The 15,638-nt window shown below is 45.0% G+C and overlaps 5 protein-coding genes across 5 annotated transcripts; 3 read left to right on the top strand and 2 right to left on the bottom strand.

The window, feature by feature from the left end:
* Positions 1 to 911: 911 nt before the first annotated feature.
* Positions 912 to 2,185, top strand: F4817DRAFT_322074 (cytochrome c-like domain-containing protein). The gene is made up of 4 exons (XM_049301356.1): positions 912 to 1,100; positions 1,507 to 1,697; positions 1,753 to 1,847; positions 1,905 to 2,185. Exons 1-4 carry the CDS (start codon positions 1,085 to 1,087, stop codon positions 1,927 to 1,929), a joined length of 327 nt encoding a protein of 108 aa, XP_049163833.1. The 5' UTR covers positions 912 to 1,084; the 3' UTR covers positions 1,930 to 2,185.
* Positions 2,186 to 2,588: 403 nt separating this feature from the next.
* On the bottom strand, positions 2,589 to 4,139 carry F4817DRAFT_322077 (charged multivesicular body protein 6). Its single transcript, XM_049301357.1, has 3 exons — positions 3,779 to 4,139; positions 3,324 to 3,687; positions 2,589 to 3,224 (listed from the first exon to the last, which is right to left on the bottom strand). Exons 1-3 carry the CDS (start codon positions 3,814 to 3,816, stop codon positions 3,006 to 3,008), a joined length of 621 nt encoding a protein of 206 aa, XP_049163834.1. The 5' UTR covers positions 3,817 to 4,139; the 3' UTR covers positions 2,589 to 3,005.
* A 403-nt stretch (positions 4,140 to 4,542) lies between these two features.
* Positions 4,543 to 7,201, top strand: F4817DRAFT_322078 (AAA-domain-containing protein). The gene is made up of 2 exons (XM_049301358.1): positions 4,543 to 5,055; positions 5,138 to 7,201. Exons 1-2 carry the CDS (start codon positions 4,777 to 4,779, stop codon positions 7,079 to 7,081), a joined length of 2,223 nt encoding a protein of 740 aa, XP_049163835.1. The 5' UTR covers positions 4,543 to 4,776; the 3' UTR covers positions 7,082 to 7,201.
* A 236-nt stretch (positions 7,202 to 7,437) lies between these two features.
* F4817DRAFT_322079 (uncharacterized protein) lies at positions 7,438 to 11,341 on the bottom strand. Its single transcript, XM_049301359.1, has 5 exons — positions 10,685 to 11,341; positions 10,509 to 10,628; positions 10,191 to 10,457; positions 8,272 to 10,118; positions 7,438 to 8,172 (listed from the first exon to the last, which is right to left on the bottom strand). The coding sequence occupies exons 1-5, from the start codon at positions 10,886 to 10,888 to the stop codon at positions 7,917 to 7,919; spliced, it is 2,694 nt and encodes an 897-aa protein (XP_049163836.1). The 5' UTR covers positions 10,889 to 11,341; the 3' UTR covers positions 7,438 to 7,916.
* Positions 11,342 to 13,364: 2,023 nt separating this feature from the next.
* F4817DRAFT_322081 (OSCP-domain-containing protein) lies at positions 13,365 to 14,947 on the top strand. Its single transcript, XM_049301360.1, has 3 exons — positions 13,365 to 13,871; positions 14,005 to 14,322; positions 14,391 to 14,947. Exons 1-3 carry the CDS (start codon positions 13,713 to 13,715, stop codon positions 14,595 to 14,597), a joined length of 684 nt encoding a protein of 227 aa, XP_049163837.1. The 5' UTR covers positions 13,365 to 13,712; the 3' UTR covers positions 14,598 to 14,947.
* The last annotated feature ends 691 nt before the right edge of the window (positions 14,948 to 15,638 follow it).

Raw genomic sequence — 15,638 nt, forward strand, 5'->3', positions numbered from 1 at the left:
CGCTGCATTTAGCTCGTTTCTGCAGTCCGTACGTCCCCAGATTCTAATTCAGAGTAAAATAAAGGTCGAGTTTAGACGCATCGACAACGCGTGGATTTAGCGTCATGACGATACAATGGGGATCATTGGGGACAGCGGTAGCGGCAGTGGAAGTGGTACAAACTTGACGCGCACAGGGGCGAGGAAATGCAAGGGCTTTGTAGATCTTCAGTGATGGCTGATATAGTGTATACAGAACTTGATCCAGACCGAAGGTAAAGATAGGTATATACCAAAACAAGATATATTATTACTACTACCCACGATGCCTCAGATATAAGGTATGTAAATAATACCTGGTATTAATATGGTTCGTGATGTTTTGACAACTCATCTTTGTACTTTTCATCTGCATTAACTAACTAAAGAACTTGAGAACATTATCTTTACAACTGTACCTAAATTACCACGTTGATACAAATGATAGGTAAGCCTATAAGCTTATGGTGGGTTTGACAGGTAACACTCTACCTAATGCAATTCAACGTAGGTACATGATGTCTCGTCAAAACACAGCGTAGGAATTACACATCATCTGGATCCGTCGAAAGTTTTCCACCATAGTGCACCTAGGTAACCGGTTAGGTATGTACATACGGATTATGTAGTCTCAATTCCGAGATTCGTCCTTCGTCACTGGCCAACCCATCGCCCCAATTTTCTTAGTTGGTGAATCGAGTGGAATCGAGCCGCCCCAGTGGAAAAGAAGCCTGAAAGGGCTGTAGAATCGGCTTTCCCCGGAAGCGTATTACTTCAGCCAAAACCCTATTGGTCCGACGGAAGGTGCACGCGCCACATCGTGGCTCAACTTTCCGTACCACCTTGCCGAAAAGCCCATGCCTGCCCATGCCCGCTGAGCTCATCGCTTTAAAAATTCCCAGCATGCGCCGATTTTTTTTCTCCCTTTCCCTTTCTCCCGTCCCATAAACTTCACTATTTAAACGGCCACCCTCCTTTTCTAGAGACGGAATAGTTTGACCTGCGTACTCTCACGCACTAATAAAGTAATAATTATTCCTTCACCTCCCTACTTTCGAACGACAACATGGGTTTCTCTGCCGGTATGTACACACGAGCCTCCCTTGCGTCTTGCTTGATTTTTTCCCGCCGCATGACAGCCCACATGTCATCACCGCCTTTCGAGCCATTGAGCCACCACCAGCGCCAGGACGACTGCGATTAGTGTCTACGGGATACAATATCTCTAGCTCTATCATATCGGCTGTTCGCCTGCGTGCTTACTGTATTTTGGGACTTGGTGCTTGGGATGTCGCAGTTGCGTGCGCTATTTTACCTGGTGGCGTTGAGGGTTGCTATTGTGCAGTCGCACAAGGTCTAGAAGGCGCAGGTAGCCTTTAATTTTGCTATGGAACAGCTTTCTTTGACCGACGGGCTAGTTATTGTGACTAGACACAAGCAGCGTACACATTATGGTCAACACTTTAACTAACGTCACAATTTCCTTAGGTGACTCCAAGAAGGGTGCCAACCTCTTCAAGACCCGATGTGCTCAGTGCCATACCCTGAAGGAGGGCGAGGGCAACAAGGTCGGCCCTGCTCTACACGGTCTCTTCGGCCGAAAGAGTGGTCAGGTTGAGGGCTTCTCCTACACAGACGCCAACAAGCAGAAGGGTGTCACCTGGGACGAGAACACTCTGGTATGTAATATTTAAGCGGTACTAGTTAAAGCGACTCTACTAACGTTTTGCTTAGTTCGACTACCTCGAGAACCCCAAGAAGTACATCCCCGGTACCAAGATGGCGTTCGGTGGTCTAAAGAAGGAGAAGGACCGAAACGACCTTATTACGTGGGTTTTTCTCTGCTTGAAAGAATCTCGAGGCTTCCATACTAACACTGTTTACAGCTTCCTCAAGGAATCTACGGCATAAACGAAGTTACGAGAAAGACGTGTACCAATACCATCATAGCATAGACAGGATCGGCCAGTTGTGTACTTATAGACTACTAGACCGTTGCGTTGCGGCACCCGCGTCGGTGCTAGTTCACATATATCCATCTCCTCTTTTCCAGCATTATACACCCGGTCGGAGTGCTAGGAGTTGAGGCTTCTGCAGGAAGGCTTGGATCGGATAATATAATCTGTCGCCAGTAATTGAGCATAGACGCAAATTTCCCCCTCTTAGACTTATCGCGTTGCCCCTGTTCTCTGTGTGGAATGTTATTCTTGCCATGGTTTTGTGTAGACTCGTGATAATCTTCATGATGTTCATGACGTAGTTGCATGCTGGATTTACAAGAAATTGTGCGTAGCTAGGTGGATACGGGCCATTGACCAATGAGGTTGCGTTGAATTGTTGTCAGCATTTTCGCTGTTTAATAAGGCTAGCAGGGACGCTATTGGATAAGAGTGGATATGGTCAAACTGGGATGAGCGTTTCTCTTCCAATGCTAAGAGTTAGATTGGAAAGCTTTATTGGGTCTTTTGGTTTCTTGCGCGGATATGTATTTACACTCGTTAGGTACATGTATACGATAGTGTACAAGAAGAGGCGATTCTCTGTACTCGGAGCTTTTGATCCAGGAAAGACAGACAATTATATAAACGACGCCATTCGAATATATATAGACTCACATTTCCACTTGAGCCATTGGCAAGAAATGTGTACATAAAATATTAAAAGATAAGTGAAACCGTATTATCTATTTATGCAATTACACAGCTTATACCACTAGCTGTCCGTGTTCGTGATGCTACATGTAGCTCATCTATATCTCCTTCCCTCGCTCTACACTAGGGAAACGCCCACTCACCAACAAGAGGCATTACGATCCCGTGCTGCTTCAAAAAAGAGGACTAGTGTCCTATATGCTATACGCCCTACCCTACCCCACCCTGGATATCCAGATCCAAAACGCTTCTTCTAGTTTCCACCAATAATTCATTATACAATTGTAGATATTGTGTTCATTCGCTCTCTTACTGTATCCACCGCTCGCGCTCGTATTATGCGGCGAGCATAGCTCTCCTCTCCGACTCCGGTTCTTGCTCCGGTTCCTGCTCCTGCGGCATCGCATCTTTGAACTTTAGCGGGAGTATCTTGGTATTCGGCACGTTGGGTAGTTTCGCCGGGCCGTTAACTTCCTGCTCGAGGGCGGCTAGTTCGTCTTCGACCTCGTCCTCGTCCTGGTTTGTAATTCTGCCGCCTAGCATCTCGCTTACTTCCTATTAAGTAGAAAGGCCGTTAGTATACGTAGGGATATATGTAATGTATTATAAAATCAATGATATCTCGGGGTGGATAGGAGGTAGGGAGGTGTATACCCTCTGGTAAGCAATAGCATCCGCCGTGTCGCCCATAAGCTTCTCGACGTGCTCGAGGCCGCCCATCTCGGCGTGGATGTCGCGCAGGACGCGCGTGCCCTGCTGCAGACCGAACACGACGTCCTTCTGGATGAGCGCGAACTCGACGCTGCGGGTCAACTGCTCTAGCTGGGCGAGCTGCGCGTCGGTCTTCTCGAGTAGCGACTCTTGGTACTTCTTCCGGCGCAGGGCTAGCAGGGCGCGCTTCTTGTCGCCGGCCGCTAGCATTTGTCGCGCCACGGCCGTCTCCTTATCGGTTAGGACCGTGATGCGCCGCTGGTATTGGTGCAGCTTGTCGCGCTGTAGTTTGAGGTCGAGGATCGCCCTGCGGAAGTTTGGAGGTTAGTGTTTTTGTCGGCGATGGGATGGAAGATGTTAGTTGATTGGGGAGGGGGTGGAAAGGGGGAAAGCCTTACTTGTCCTGGGCGGTCACTCTGCTCGAATTGTTGCCCATGATCGCCGTGCCCTAGAATCTACTATGGAATCCGAAGCGCGCATTGTCTAGCAATAGCGAGGGTCGGTGGAAGAACGATGGTCAGGCAAATGCCTTTTCAGGGCAGCCTGGTTCGTAGGATAAATGATGATGCGATTTTGTTGAGCATGTGTACGTTGCTGGTATACAATATGGGGAAGGGTGTCGATGTTGTCACGAGCTAAGTTCGGCGGGCGTCCCATGTTCTACTGTAGGGATCAGCTTATCGATTGCAGGGGGCTTGCTGCGCGTCTTTATCTAAAAGTGCCTAATGACGCACATCTAAGCCGTCTCGGCATTCCCAGCTTAAACTTTGATATTGTGGAAGTCTCCAAGACAACATCAATTTTAACTTTGACCCGGAGCTACAATTGGAAGAATCATCTTTGCTTATACTATTTTTAGGACTATATCTCTTAAACCCTTTTTACACAACAGTGTGCTTGACAATACTACACGCTACATACTTTTTAAGTGTAGATCGGATTTAGAACTTTTGATAACTAAGGATTTCTGGTTGCTGGTTCGTGGTTAGGAGCCGCCTTCGCAAGATGAATGAATGGAAGCTCTATTAATCCTAAACATTGTACCTGCATCTGTACCCACGATTATGAAGTCGATTGTAGCCCCCAACTGTACTTCTCGAATGGTTCCTTCCATGTACCCTTATAGGCGATTGCTCTATGAAAAGATTATGTTTAAGTGCATACTCGTCAAGGCAAAAATATGACCCACTTTATTTTCATATGCTGAACTTTTCAGAAATCCAACAACTCAGAAATCTCGAATCTCAAATCTCATACCACAGCGGCGTCCGGCATTAAACTTTTATAATTGGGCTCGGTTAAAGAGCATACTGTTGCACATAGACTAAAACCATTTACAGGATTAAATACTACAATTTTACCATCTTGAGTGCGGCCGATTTGTTATAAAAATATAATGCCCAGGGTCCTTCACGGCTTAGACCGTGATGTCTACCAGATTATCAGAAAACTCGAGGATGATCATGAGCGGAACAGCCCCTCAAAGCCACTTAAATTTACAGTCTCGGGGGTTTACGATTCTATAAAACGCTCGAATTCTAGTCTTGCGCGTCAAAAGAAACGGCCGCTAGAAGACTCTATCGAGCGAGTCCTTCGCCTCCGGAAGGAAGAGAGGAAAGAGGAAGACGAGGAAGAGGATTTGGAAGAGGCCTCCGCGGAATCGCCAAAAACTAAGGTAATTATATTATTATTATTACCATTGTTCTCTAGATTTATATCTAGCAGCGGTCATTGGATACTCGAGCTGACGTGTATAGGAACGAGACTACTTCGTCATGAACAAAAACATCACCAAGTCCTGGAACATACCCAAAGCTCAGCCCACAGTACCATCTGAAGCAACCACCCCGGGCGGTAATGTTTCTGGAACTGATATAGCACCCGTCGTCATCATGAATGATAGACAGCCCAACGGAGAATCCCGGCCTAAGAAAAGGAAAACCGAGAAGCCTAAAGAGGATCGCAGCCCGCCTAGCGGTGTTTCTTTACAAGATCTCGGCGGCATGGACGATGCCATTAAGGTCCTCGCTGAATCAGTCACGTTCCCCGTGCGATTCCCCGAAATCTGTCTCGATAACGACCTAGAAGCTACTCGCGGTGTTCTATTACACGGTCCTCCAGGCTGCGGAAAAACTATGCTAGCAAACGCCTATGCTGCGTCGCTCGGCGTAGCATACATACCCGTTTCCGCCCCCTCTCTCGTCGCTGGTATGTCTGGAGAGTCCGAAAGGAAGATCAGAGAGCTCTACGACGAGGCTAAATCGCTCGCGCCCTGCTTAATCTTCATTGACGAGATTGACGCCATCATGGGGAAGCGGGAAAACGCGCAGAGAGAAATGGAGAAGCGAATAGTGGCCCAGATGCTAACCTGTATGGACGACTTGTCACCTCACAAACTCGGAGGCAAGATCGTCGTTACGCTGGCTGCGACGAATCGACCAGACAGTATTGATCCTGCCCTCCGGAGAGCAGGGCGTTTCAATCGAGAAATAAGCCTTGGAATACCAAACGAGGGTGCTCGCGAAGCTATCTTACGAAAGATGCTTCAGAACGGCCGAGTCTCCTCCGACTTGGATTACAAACTACTAGCAAAGAGAACGCCCGGGTTTGTAGGAGCCGATCTGAAGGACGTCGTCTCCATCGCCAAAAACGAAATGGTCAGAGCGACAATGACCCAACTAGCACAGACCGGCCCTTCAGAGATGGACCTCGATTCCGACGACCAAATATCTCCCGGGCTCCGGCTGCATCTAGCAATCATGGCAGCACCGGACGAAGCCGTGTCGAGCGAATCGCTCGTTCTAACGATGGAACACATGCTAAGCGCCATCAGCAAAGTCCAACCATCCTCCAAGCGAGAAGGCTTCACGACAATCCCCGACACGACCTGGGCCCACATCGGCGCCCTCCACGACGTGCGCAAGCAACTCATGCTATCCATCGTAAAACCCATCCAAGACCCCGAACGCTTCACCAGCAAGGGCCTCGAAGCCCCCTCCGGCGTCCTCCTCTGGGGCCCCCCCGGCTGCGGCAAGACCCTCCTCGCCAAGGCCGTCGCCAACGAGTCCAAAGTCAACTTCATCTCCGTCAAGGGCCCCGAGCTCCTGAACAAATACGTCGGCGAGTCCGAACGCTCCGTCCGCCAAGTCTTCAGCCGAGCCCGCGCTTCCGCCCCCTGCATCCTCTTCTTCGACGAGCTCGACGCCCTCGTGCCCCGCCGCGACGGTAACGGGCCCGACGCCAGCGCCCGCGTCGTCAACCAGCTGCTCACCGAGCTCGACGGCATCGGCAGCCGACTAGGCGTGTACGTCGTCGGCGCGACCAACCGCCCGGACATGATCGACCCCGCGATCCTGCGCCCCGGCCGCCTCGGCACCAACATCTTCGTCGACCTCCCCGACGCCGACGGCCGCGTGGATATCCTGCGCACCCGCATCAAGCGCCTTCTCCCCTCCTACACCGACTTCCCCGTCCTCGAAGCCGTCGCCCGCGATATCCGCTGCGACGGCTTCAGCGGCGCCGACCTGGACAACCTGCACGTTGCCGCGGGACAGGCGGCCGTCGAGCGCGCGGATACCAAGGGCGGGCCGGATGTGCTTACGCCCGAGGACTGGGAGGCGGCGCTGGATAAGATTAAGCCGAGCGTGTCGTATGGCCATTCGAGTAAATTTAGGGCGTTGAAGGAGATGGGGTGGGAGTAGAGGGTTTGTGAGTTGTGAGTTGTGGGGATACGTGTGTGTGTTTGTATATATAGGATAGTTGATAGTGGTGAGGATAATGTTATGAATGAATCTGAGGAAGATATTGAAAGTTATTACTATTTTTCATTACTATACTAATTTCTCGTGATATATACTTTACGATCAGCTAATAGCTATAGATTAAGTAGTATCTTAAATAGATAGGAATAGACTGTCTCGTCCCGGGGAAGATAGTAAAGTAGAACCGAACGAAATCGATGGTCCTTACAGTCATTCCACGTTACTTGATATAACTTATCTTACAAGACATCTAAACACTAAAATCTAATCGACATCAACAGTCACATACACAGTTGTTCATCACATGATATCTCAATCGTGTTAAGAAGTACATGAAGAGTATGGTTCCGTCTGTCCGAAGACGCAGTTCCATAGTGTTCTTGTAATTGTATATAGGTACAATACTGGTAACAGGGATGTCATTCCAGGTGACAGATGAAGAATATAGGTTCGTTTAGCCAAAAAGCTAAGTATGCAATCCTTTAACTCCTTAGCCGAGAAGGCTATCATATTGCCGATTGTATGCTTCGATGCCGTGATGCGAGTGCCGATAACGCCTTGCCATGCAATGATGTTCGAAAGAAACGACGATAATGCCAATAGAGGGTATCTCAAATGCTGCCGTCCTACTGAATCCGTACCGATACCGTCTTTGCCATAACGTCCATATCATTTCACATCCACCGGCCAGATGATTCTGACAATGGAATCATAAAAAGGAATTTCGTCGCCAAATTATTAATCTACTGATCTCGAGTCAGTGCTCTGACGAAGATCAACGATCCACCCAGACTACGCGTTGTTCAGGAATATAATGCCGATGCGGTGATCCATGGTTTTCGATATAAAGGCCATGGTTAGGAGGGGCTACAAGTTGAGGGGGGTAATCGTGCTGATGGTGTATCTGCTGCGGCGCAGGCGTAGTTGCCTCGTCCAGTCTATAGTAACGGTTTTCTCGTCGGTCTTGAGGGTGCGAAATTGACGTAATGTTCGAATATTCTTGAAAATGGCGATCATCGTCTCGGTACCGCCTATATGTGTATATTAGCTTATGTTAAACAATCCCGTAAAAACTCAAGTGTGCAATATGAGTAGAGCGCATCTCTTTTATATAAACCTAGTCAACTTACACTTCAGGACGAGCCAGTCCAATAGGAATGGTTCGAGCCTCTCGAGGCACATTTCCCGGCCATTCTCTTGGTTCGTACAAGTGCTGGCTACGCTCTCTGTAGTATCTGGTTTCGGGATCAGGGGCGGCATCGACTACATGACGTCGCAACTCTGGCGCTGCTACTCTATAGACGCTGGGTTCGTGATACGAAGTCAATCCGGAACCGGGATGGTTGCCAGGGCGGCAGTAATCAAACGCGCTTCTCGGCCGGGTGGGCGGCGCATCAGTTAATACAACTCGAGGCTCATCTCGGATGTACGCGTCTCCTCGACGGGTAGCATCGTGGAAGAATCCTTCTTGCCCCAACGGTGTAACAGGGTAATCTCTACCAGGATGCCGCTGCACCTCAATTACTTGACGAGGTCTGCGAGGCATATGATCATCGTCATCAATGATAATCGGATTTGCTCTGGTCCTAAGAGAAACATCACCATTATAGTGCACCATCCCTTCACTAGGAACTGGCCAAGACTGATTCTGGGATAGGGCTTGGTCTGCACCTCTAAAAGATGACGACGGCCGATCTGGAAAATATCCAGATGGCACACGTCGTAGATCCTCACCTTGAACCTGATGGCTGGCTGGGGCAAACGGATTGGGGTACGCATCAAGGGTTCCGGAGGGATAGTCTGCGCCGTGAAGGCGTCTTGTTACCAACATATTACCATGACTCACGACTCTAGGAGATTCGGGACACGAAACAAAACCTGCATGGTCGTGGATGGGCCGAGAAACGACACGAGGTTCTTCCGCGAAGCGCTGAGGCTCACGATACAGAATTCGAGGAGCTTCAGGGGGCTCCCTGTGGACAGCGGGAGACGCAGGCTCGATAGATTGTAACAACATATCTTGCAACCCGTTTCTTACTGGCGAAACTGGAATCGATTGGCGACCATGACTTGCTGTTGCATGCCCAACTTTGGGCCTATGGCTTTCTGGAGTGCGCATCAGTTGAGGCAAAGCGTATTCATCGGCTTCGGGAATACCATGAGTGATGGTAACCACCTCTCTCAGAGGGCCGCCTTTGAAACGCTGCTGGTCTGATCGCAATTCAGAATAACGCGACATCTGTTCAATACGAGGAGTACCACGCGCCACCACTGTTGGCTCGCGACTCGAGCCAATAGGGTGGGTGGAACCCGGACTTTTGGTAAAATCCATTGGAATAGTACCAAAAGGGGCCACATTCGAGTCCTCGGCATAGACTCTCTGGTCGGATGAACCTGCAAGAGCTTCAGCAGCGGCGGCATATCTCCTAAAACGCTGCGTCTTTCGAGCGCTTCTCTTCTCGGCCTTTGCAATCGCTCTCTGCTTAGATGGTCCAAGAACACCTGGAACGGATAGGTCGCGACCGCGACTGCGACTGCGACTGTGACTGTGACTGTGACTGTGACTTGAATGACGGGGCGGCCGCTCAGGGTTAGCGGCCTCTTTACCTTGTGGCTCTGCCTTAGACATCGCCAATGTATTAGTGGGCATCGTGACAACGCGTCGGGCTGGTAGAGACTCTGCATTGGGAGATTCTTCCTCGGACTCCTCCTCGGTATCAGAAATCTCAATGACTTCACGTAGTATCTCGTCAAGTTGGTCACGACCGGTCTCTTCGTCACCTCGCCACTTGACGATGACGTCCAGGCACGGCTTTTCTACAGCTCTTCGAGCGTTGTGCCAGTTAGTTTCCTTTAATAGTTCATCATAGCGCGTGTGGTTGTGCCTGATGTGGGCGATCGCCGCAAGTTGAACCCTGCGTGCTAGGGTTAGTTCTTTAACCATGCCAACTTTAGACTCGCCATGGAATTTCCCATCCTATATTGTAAACGAAGTGTTAATATCAGTATATCCGAGTGCTAAGACGACATATAAAAAACATGGACAGACTTTTTGAAACGCATGCTGGATAATTTCGCGTCGGTCGGTATGAGGTATTCTTGGGAAAAGATCTCTTAAGACCGCATCTGCTTGAGCATCAATTTCCGCTTGGCTCTTAGGTATCGGTTCAGGTGCGCCAGATGAATGGGCTGGGGGGACATGGACATTTTGTCCAGTAGCTGCTAGTTTCGAGCGAGCTTGGTCAACAATTATCTGTCTAAAATGATACCCGACACGGTTTACATGGTGGTCGAGGTTGTCCGGGTTCTTGGAGTCCTGAAGCAAATGCGTTAGTATAACAAAGCACGAAGGAACGGACCTACATACTGAAACAATGAATATCATAGCGTCTTGTTCTCTAGATAGTTCTTTGCACATTTGCGTCAACTGTGGATAGCCAACAGGGACGAACTCGAAACCCGGTGGTGGGTGTCTATCGATGGTGATCTGCTACTGGTCAGTACTGTTACTCGTAGTCAACCTTCTTAGCGACCTCTCATTACCTTGAACTCGAGCTTCTTCTTTTTGTCTGTATTCTCGACTAATTCGAAGGTTGTCTTATGCTTCATCCTAGGAGGTTCCTTTAACGGATTTAAGGCTCGCCACCCGTCATCTGGCTGCTTCTGTGCTCTCTCCATCTTTGCACGGCGGTTTAGAGCCCGTACGCCACGTACGGGCACCGGGGCTTTTTTGCGTTCCCTCGTCATCACAATAGTAATCCTAACAATCCTAGCCTTACCATAGGAAGAAAGAAAAGAAAAAAGGACGACGTTGCGCGATACTGGTACGGAAGGGAAAAGAAAGATGATGGCTACAGTGACACGGCTACCGTATCGAATCCAAACGCAGATGCGTCTCAGTCTAAGATCCTAAAGTAACCAGACAAACCGATCAAGACAAAACAACTTTTTGTCGTTGCAGGTTGCAGATAAACGAAAGGATCTAAGGCAGGCAGTGAATGTCACGGTAGTATATACCTAGAGGATGATGAATTAAATCAAAAATACCTCCTAAGTTGGGCGACAGAGAGAAGAAAAAGAAAAAAAAGACCACTAGAGTTGGGCAAAGCAGCGCGCCCAAAATATGTTGTCTTCTGGCTTTGAGAAGTTGTAGAGTTGTAGACGGTGAATAATTCCGTGCAGGTTTGGAACGTTTTCGGGCTGACAGTTGAAGGAAATTGAACCTGTCGGGGCGTCTGGACCTACATATGTACCTAACGGCACGTGGTGGGCAGGTACTTACGTCAGTCAGATCAGTAAAGGACACGGAAAAATGGAATGGTACATTAGCGTTAGGATATAAGACCTAAATACCGTATTTTTATAATAAATAATAAACCAATCGTACTTTTACCGTTTAAGGCTTTAATATTATTTAAATTTATAAACGTTTTATTATAATTTTTATTATATATATAATTAATATATTTTTGGTTAATTATTTAAATAATTTATATATTTATAAATGGTTTTTTTTAATAAATAATTTTTTTATAATTTTAATATAATTTAAAAAAATATAATTTAAATATTTATTAATATAAAAAAATCGTAAATGTTATTTTATATATTTAAATAATTATAAATTATACGCATTTATATATAATAAAACACCGGTCATGTGATTATGTCACATGATTAAAGTTGTGTTTATATACACCGTTTAAAAATTAATTTACACACATGTAAATAAATATTCCCCATTTAATAAATCTCCCACTTTTTTTTACCGAATTAAACACATTAATTAAACCATTTTATTTAAATTACTTTATTATTTTTTACTTTTCGTATTACGTAATACACGGCAACACTGTTATTATTTTAATAATATATAATAATATATTTAAATAATAACTTTATAATTATAATTATAATTTATTTAAATGTAAAATAATATTTATTTTAATAATATTATAATTTAATTATTTATAACTTTTTAATTTAAAATAAATATTTACATATAATAATATTTATTTACATATAAATATAAATATATTTTTTATTTATTACATTTTTTTAAATTATATTAAAACCGTAAAAAAACCGTTAATTAAAAAAAACTATTTATAATAAAAAAACTATTAATTTAAAAAAACGTTTAATTTTAAAAATACCGTTATAAAATAATACCGTTAATAAATTTAATTATTGTTTTTTTTTTATATTAAAATATGTAATTATTTAAATAATTATACCGTAAATATACGGTATTAATATAGTTTTAAAGTTTTATATATTAACGTTAATGTATAATATTTTTTTTTAATTTATTTTAATAAACTTAAACTAATGATGTAAACTTTATTATATTTTTTTTGCTACATTTTTTTTTAACCAATTATATCTTTAATTTACCTTTTTTTATAAATTTTACATTTTTGGTTTAAAGTAATTTAAACAATTTTTACCATAACAATTATTTAACATTAAAAATAATAATAATATTAACGCGTTTAAAATAAGTTTTAATTAATTTAAAACATTTATTAATTTTATTATTAATAAATATATGCGTTTGTTTAACTTTTTAAACGTTTAAATATACGCGTTTTAAACGTTTTAAACGTTCCGGAGTAATAATTAACTGTAATATTAACTGTAATACCGGTTATAATATTAATTATAACGTTTTTAAAAATATATTACGTTAAAACTTATAATATTATAACGTAACGTCGTATAAACATGTAAAATAATTAAAAGGCTTAAACAATTAAATTATTAACTTTAAATTAAAAAAAAAATTTTATTTTATACGTAGTTATAAGTGTATGTGTGGGTGTAAACGCGCGGATATAAATGTTAATATAATATATTACGTGTTTTTAAACGTTAAAACTTGTAATATTATAACGTAACGTTATACGGATATGTAAAAAAAATAAAAAAGTAAAAAAAACATAATATTAGTTTTAAGTTATAAAAATAAAAACTATTTTATACGTTATTATTAAATATTAAATTATTGTAAATATAAGGTTTAATTTTTAAAAGGACCTGTTTTGACGTGGCCAAAAACGCCCGAGTTGTTTTAGATTAGAATTTGTTAAAACTTGCACCTATAACCCACAGATATAATGACACGGGCCAGGCGTTTGTGTGGCGCCTGTGGCGCCGCCGGGTGTTGGCGGGCGCAGCCTGCCAATTCAACGAATTCTAGTCTGAGTTTACTGAGATAACTTTCAATCAATATTTTCAATGTTATTATGCGCGTAGCCCGAGGTTAGGCTGCATTAGGTATTGTTACACGCTTTGTCCTAAATGGAATACCTAGGTACCTGTAGGTACATACTGGACCTCCATGAGCCAAGCCACTTCTAGTGGCTTTGGCTTTGTGGCTTCTCCTCACAACTTTCAACTTTTTCCAATATCCATGGTTACATGGACCTTTGAGACCCACTTTAGGTCAGTTTGGCCCGCTAAAACCGCGGGATCGATTTCTTGCAAACGTCTTTGAAGCCGAGCTTTGAGAATCGAGACACCACCCATCCTTTTATACTCCGTATTAATCCTCCCCATCCACGCCGCCATGTTCGCCCGACAGGCATTCCGCTCAGTCCGAGCTGCGGCTCCTCAGCGGACCCTCGCCCGCGCTCCCGTCCGCTCCTATGCCGCCGCTGCTGCCACCCAGGATGTCAAGCCTCCCGTTGCCGTCTACGGCCTCGATGGTACCTATGCTACTGCCCTGGTACGCCAATCCCCTTCCGAAACCTGATGTTTGCTCCTAGGATCTACAGAAGAACCCAATTGGGGAGGGTGTGATGTGGAGGGAGCCATTGGTCGATTCTAGAACAAGCCATATTGACTGATGAGCTATTTAGTACACTGCCGCCGTCAAGTCCTCGTCCCTCGATCCTACCGCGAAGGCTCTGAGCGCTCTCGGTGACCTCCTTGCCAAGGATCCCAAGCTTGCCACGATCCTGAACACCCCTACGCTTTCGGACAGCGACAAGAGCGCCATCATTTCGGAGCTGCAGAAGAACCTCGGCGCCGCAGGCTCGAACGAGACCGTCAAGAACTTCCTCGCTACCTTGGCCGAGAACAACCGTCTGGGAATACTCCCCGGCGTCTCCGAGAAGTTCGGCCAGATCATGAGCGCGTCCCGAGGCGAGATCGAGCTAGTTGTTACCAGCGCCCAGGTACGGAATTCATAACCCGGAGTATACGTGGGGATCACCCAGAATAAATATGCTAACAATCGTCGTAGCCATTGGACAACAAGACTCTTAACCGCATCGAAAACGCCATCGCCAAGTCACCATACGTCGGACAGGGCAAGAAGCTAAAGGTCACCAACCAGGTCAACCCGGACATCATTGGTGGTCTCGTCGTGGAGATTGGAGACAGGACAATCGATCTCTCGGTCTCGTCCAAGATTGCCAAGCTGAACAAGCTCCTAAATGACACCTTGTAAAATAATCTTCCCTTTGTCTTGTGCGAGCATGGCAGCTGCTTTGGAGAGGCGCTTGCGACTAGAAGGCTGGTTTCTCCGTCGAGATACCATTGTGTATAGGCTCGTAGAATAGAGGAAGCATTCGTCCCCCCAATATCATTTGCCTACTTATGAGACTAATAATTGATGGACCTTACGCCTAGAGAATTCCCAATCCTGACTGGTTTGGAATTCATCATAAGGAGAAACCTCATTTATAGACTATTATTATCCAAGTCACCCTCATATCTAGGTTGTAAGGTATTAGACCAGTCAGTCAATAATATTTAAAAAATTACTAGTATAAGCCAGGCTTCCCCTTTCACTCACAAGTAAGTTCACTTAGATGGTTAATTAAGCCACATGCTTCACTAGATTTTAAATTAACATAACATAGGCAAACTAATATACGGTTGCTCGAAACGGATTTAATCTTCAGGTCTGACATGAGTACCTAACTAACAAATTGACCCAAACAAACCTATACTTGGGCTATGGACCAGAAATAGATGTGTGAATCCTTTTCAGAGCCGACTAACACTAATATCCTACAAGTGACCATCTACCCATAAACAACTACCAGTCCAAGACCTAAAACGCATCTATCAGAACAGGTAGATAATACACAAACATATACCGGAGTCACCTTAGCAACATATACCTAATGCCACCCTTATTGTAACATATTGAAACATGCAACGCCTCAACTTAAGGTAGTAATATAGGCCGAAAACCGTGCTATACATCTACTCCTCGATACGCCCAATAATATATACTGATCCCCGAGCACGTAATTACGTACCTATATAACTACTACGATCGTAAACTCTTAGTTACCATCTGAAACTCCCCTCGTTCAAGTATAAAGCAAGCCGACGGTAGTAGCATGTCTAACAACCTTGACTGACTTACCTATACAATTCCGAGTAGGAAGTGAGTGACCTTTGTCCATAACACCACTCATTAACCAAAAGATAGTTTCAATACTAGGCTACCATATTCTCATAGCATCAGCCGGTACTA

The sequence above is a fragment of the Daldinia loculata genome (genome assembly GCF_022478755.1).
Source record: "Daldinia loculata strain CBS 113971 unplaced genomic scaffold F4817scaffold_1, whole genome shotgun sequence".
Classification (NCBI taxonomy): domain Eukaryota; kingdom Fungi; phylum Ascomycota; class Sordariomycetes; order Xylariales; family Hypoxylaceae; genus Daldinia; species Daldinia loculata.

Coding starts and splice junctions, on each gene's coding strand:
- F4817DRAFT_322074 (XM_049301356.1), top strand. Junction 1,698..1,752: donor CCTGGGACGAGAACACTCTG/GTATGTAATATT, acceptor CGTTTTGCTTAG/TTCGACTACCTCGAGAACCC. Junction 1,848..1,904: donor GACCGAAACGACCTTATTAC/GTGGGTTTTTCT, acceptor CACTGTTTACAG/CTTCCTCAAGGAATCTACGG.
- F4817DRAFT_322077 (XM_049301357.1), bottom strand. CDS start 3,816: ATGGGCAACAATTCGAGCAGAGTGACCGCCCAGGACAA. Junction 3,688..3,778: donor AGAGTGACCGCCCAGGACAA/GTAAGGCTTTCC, acceptor AAACTTCCGCAG/GGCGATCCTCGACCTCAAAC. Junction 3,225..3,323: donor ATGCTATTGCTTACCAGAGG/GTATACACCTCC, acceptor TCTACTTAATAG/GAAGTAAGCGAGATGCTAGG.
- F4817DRAFT_322078 (XM_049301358.1), top strand. CDS start 4,777: ATGCCCAGGGTCCTTCACGGCTTAGACCGTGATGTCTACCAGATTATC. Junction 5,056..5,137: donor CGGAATCGCCAAAAACTAAG/GTAATTATATTA, acceptor TGACGTGTATAG/GAACGAGACTACTTCGTCAT.
- F4817DRAFT_322079 (XM_049301359.1), bottom strand. CDS start 10,888: ATGACGAGGGAACGCAAAAAAGCCCCGGTGCCCGTACGTGGCGTACGG. Junction 10,629..10,684: donor AGAAGAAGCTCGAGTTCAAG/GTAATGAGAGGT, acceptor GACCAGTAGCAG/ATCACCATCGATAGACACCC. Junction 8,173..8,271: donor GGACTGGCTCGTCCTGAAGT/GTAAGTTGACTA, acceptor ATACACATATAG/GCGGTACCGAGACGATGATC.
- F4817DRAFT_322081 (XM_049301360.1), top strand. CDS start 13,713: ATGTTCGCCCGACAGGCATTCCGCTCAGTCCGAGCTGCGGCTCCTCAG. Junction 13,872..14,004: donor GTACCTATGCTACTGCCCTG/GTACGCCAATCC, acceptor TGAGCTATTTAG/TACACTGCCGCCGTCAAGTC. Junction 14,323..14,390: donor TAGTTGTTACCAGCGCCCAG/GTACGGAATTCA, acceptor CAATCGTCGTAG/CCATTGGACAACAAGACTCT.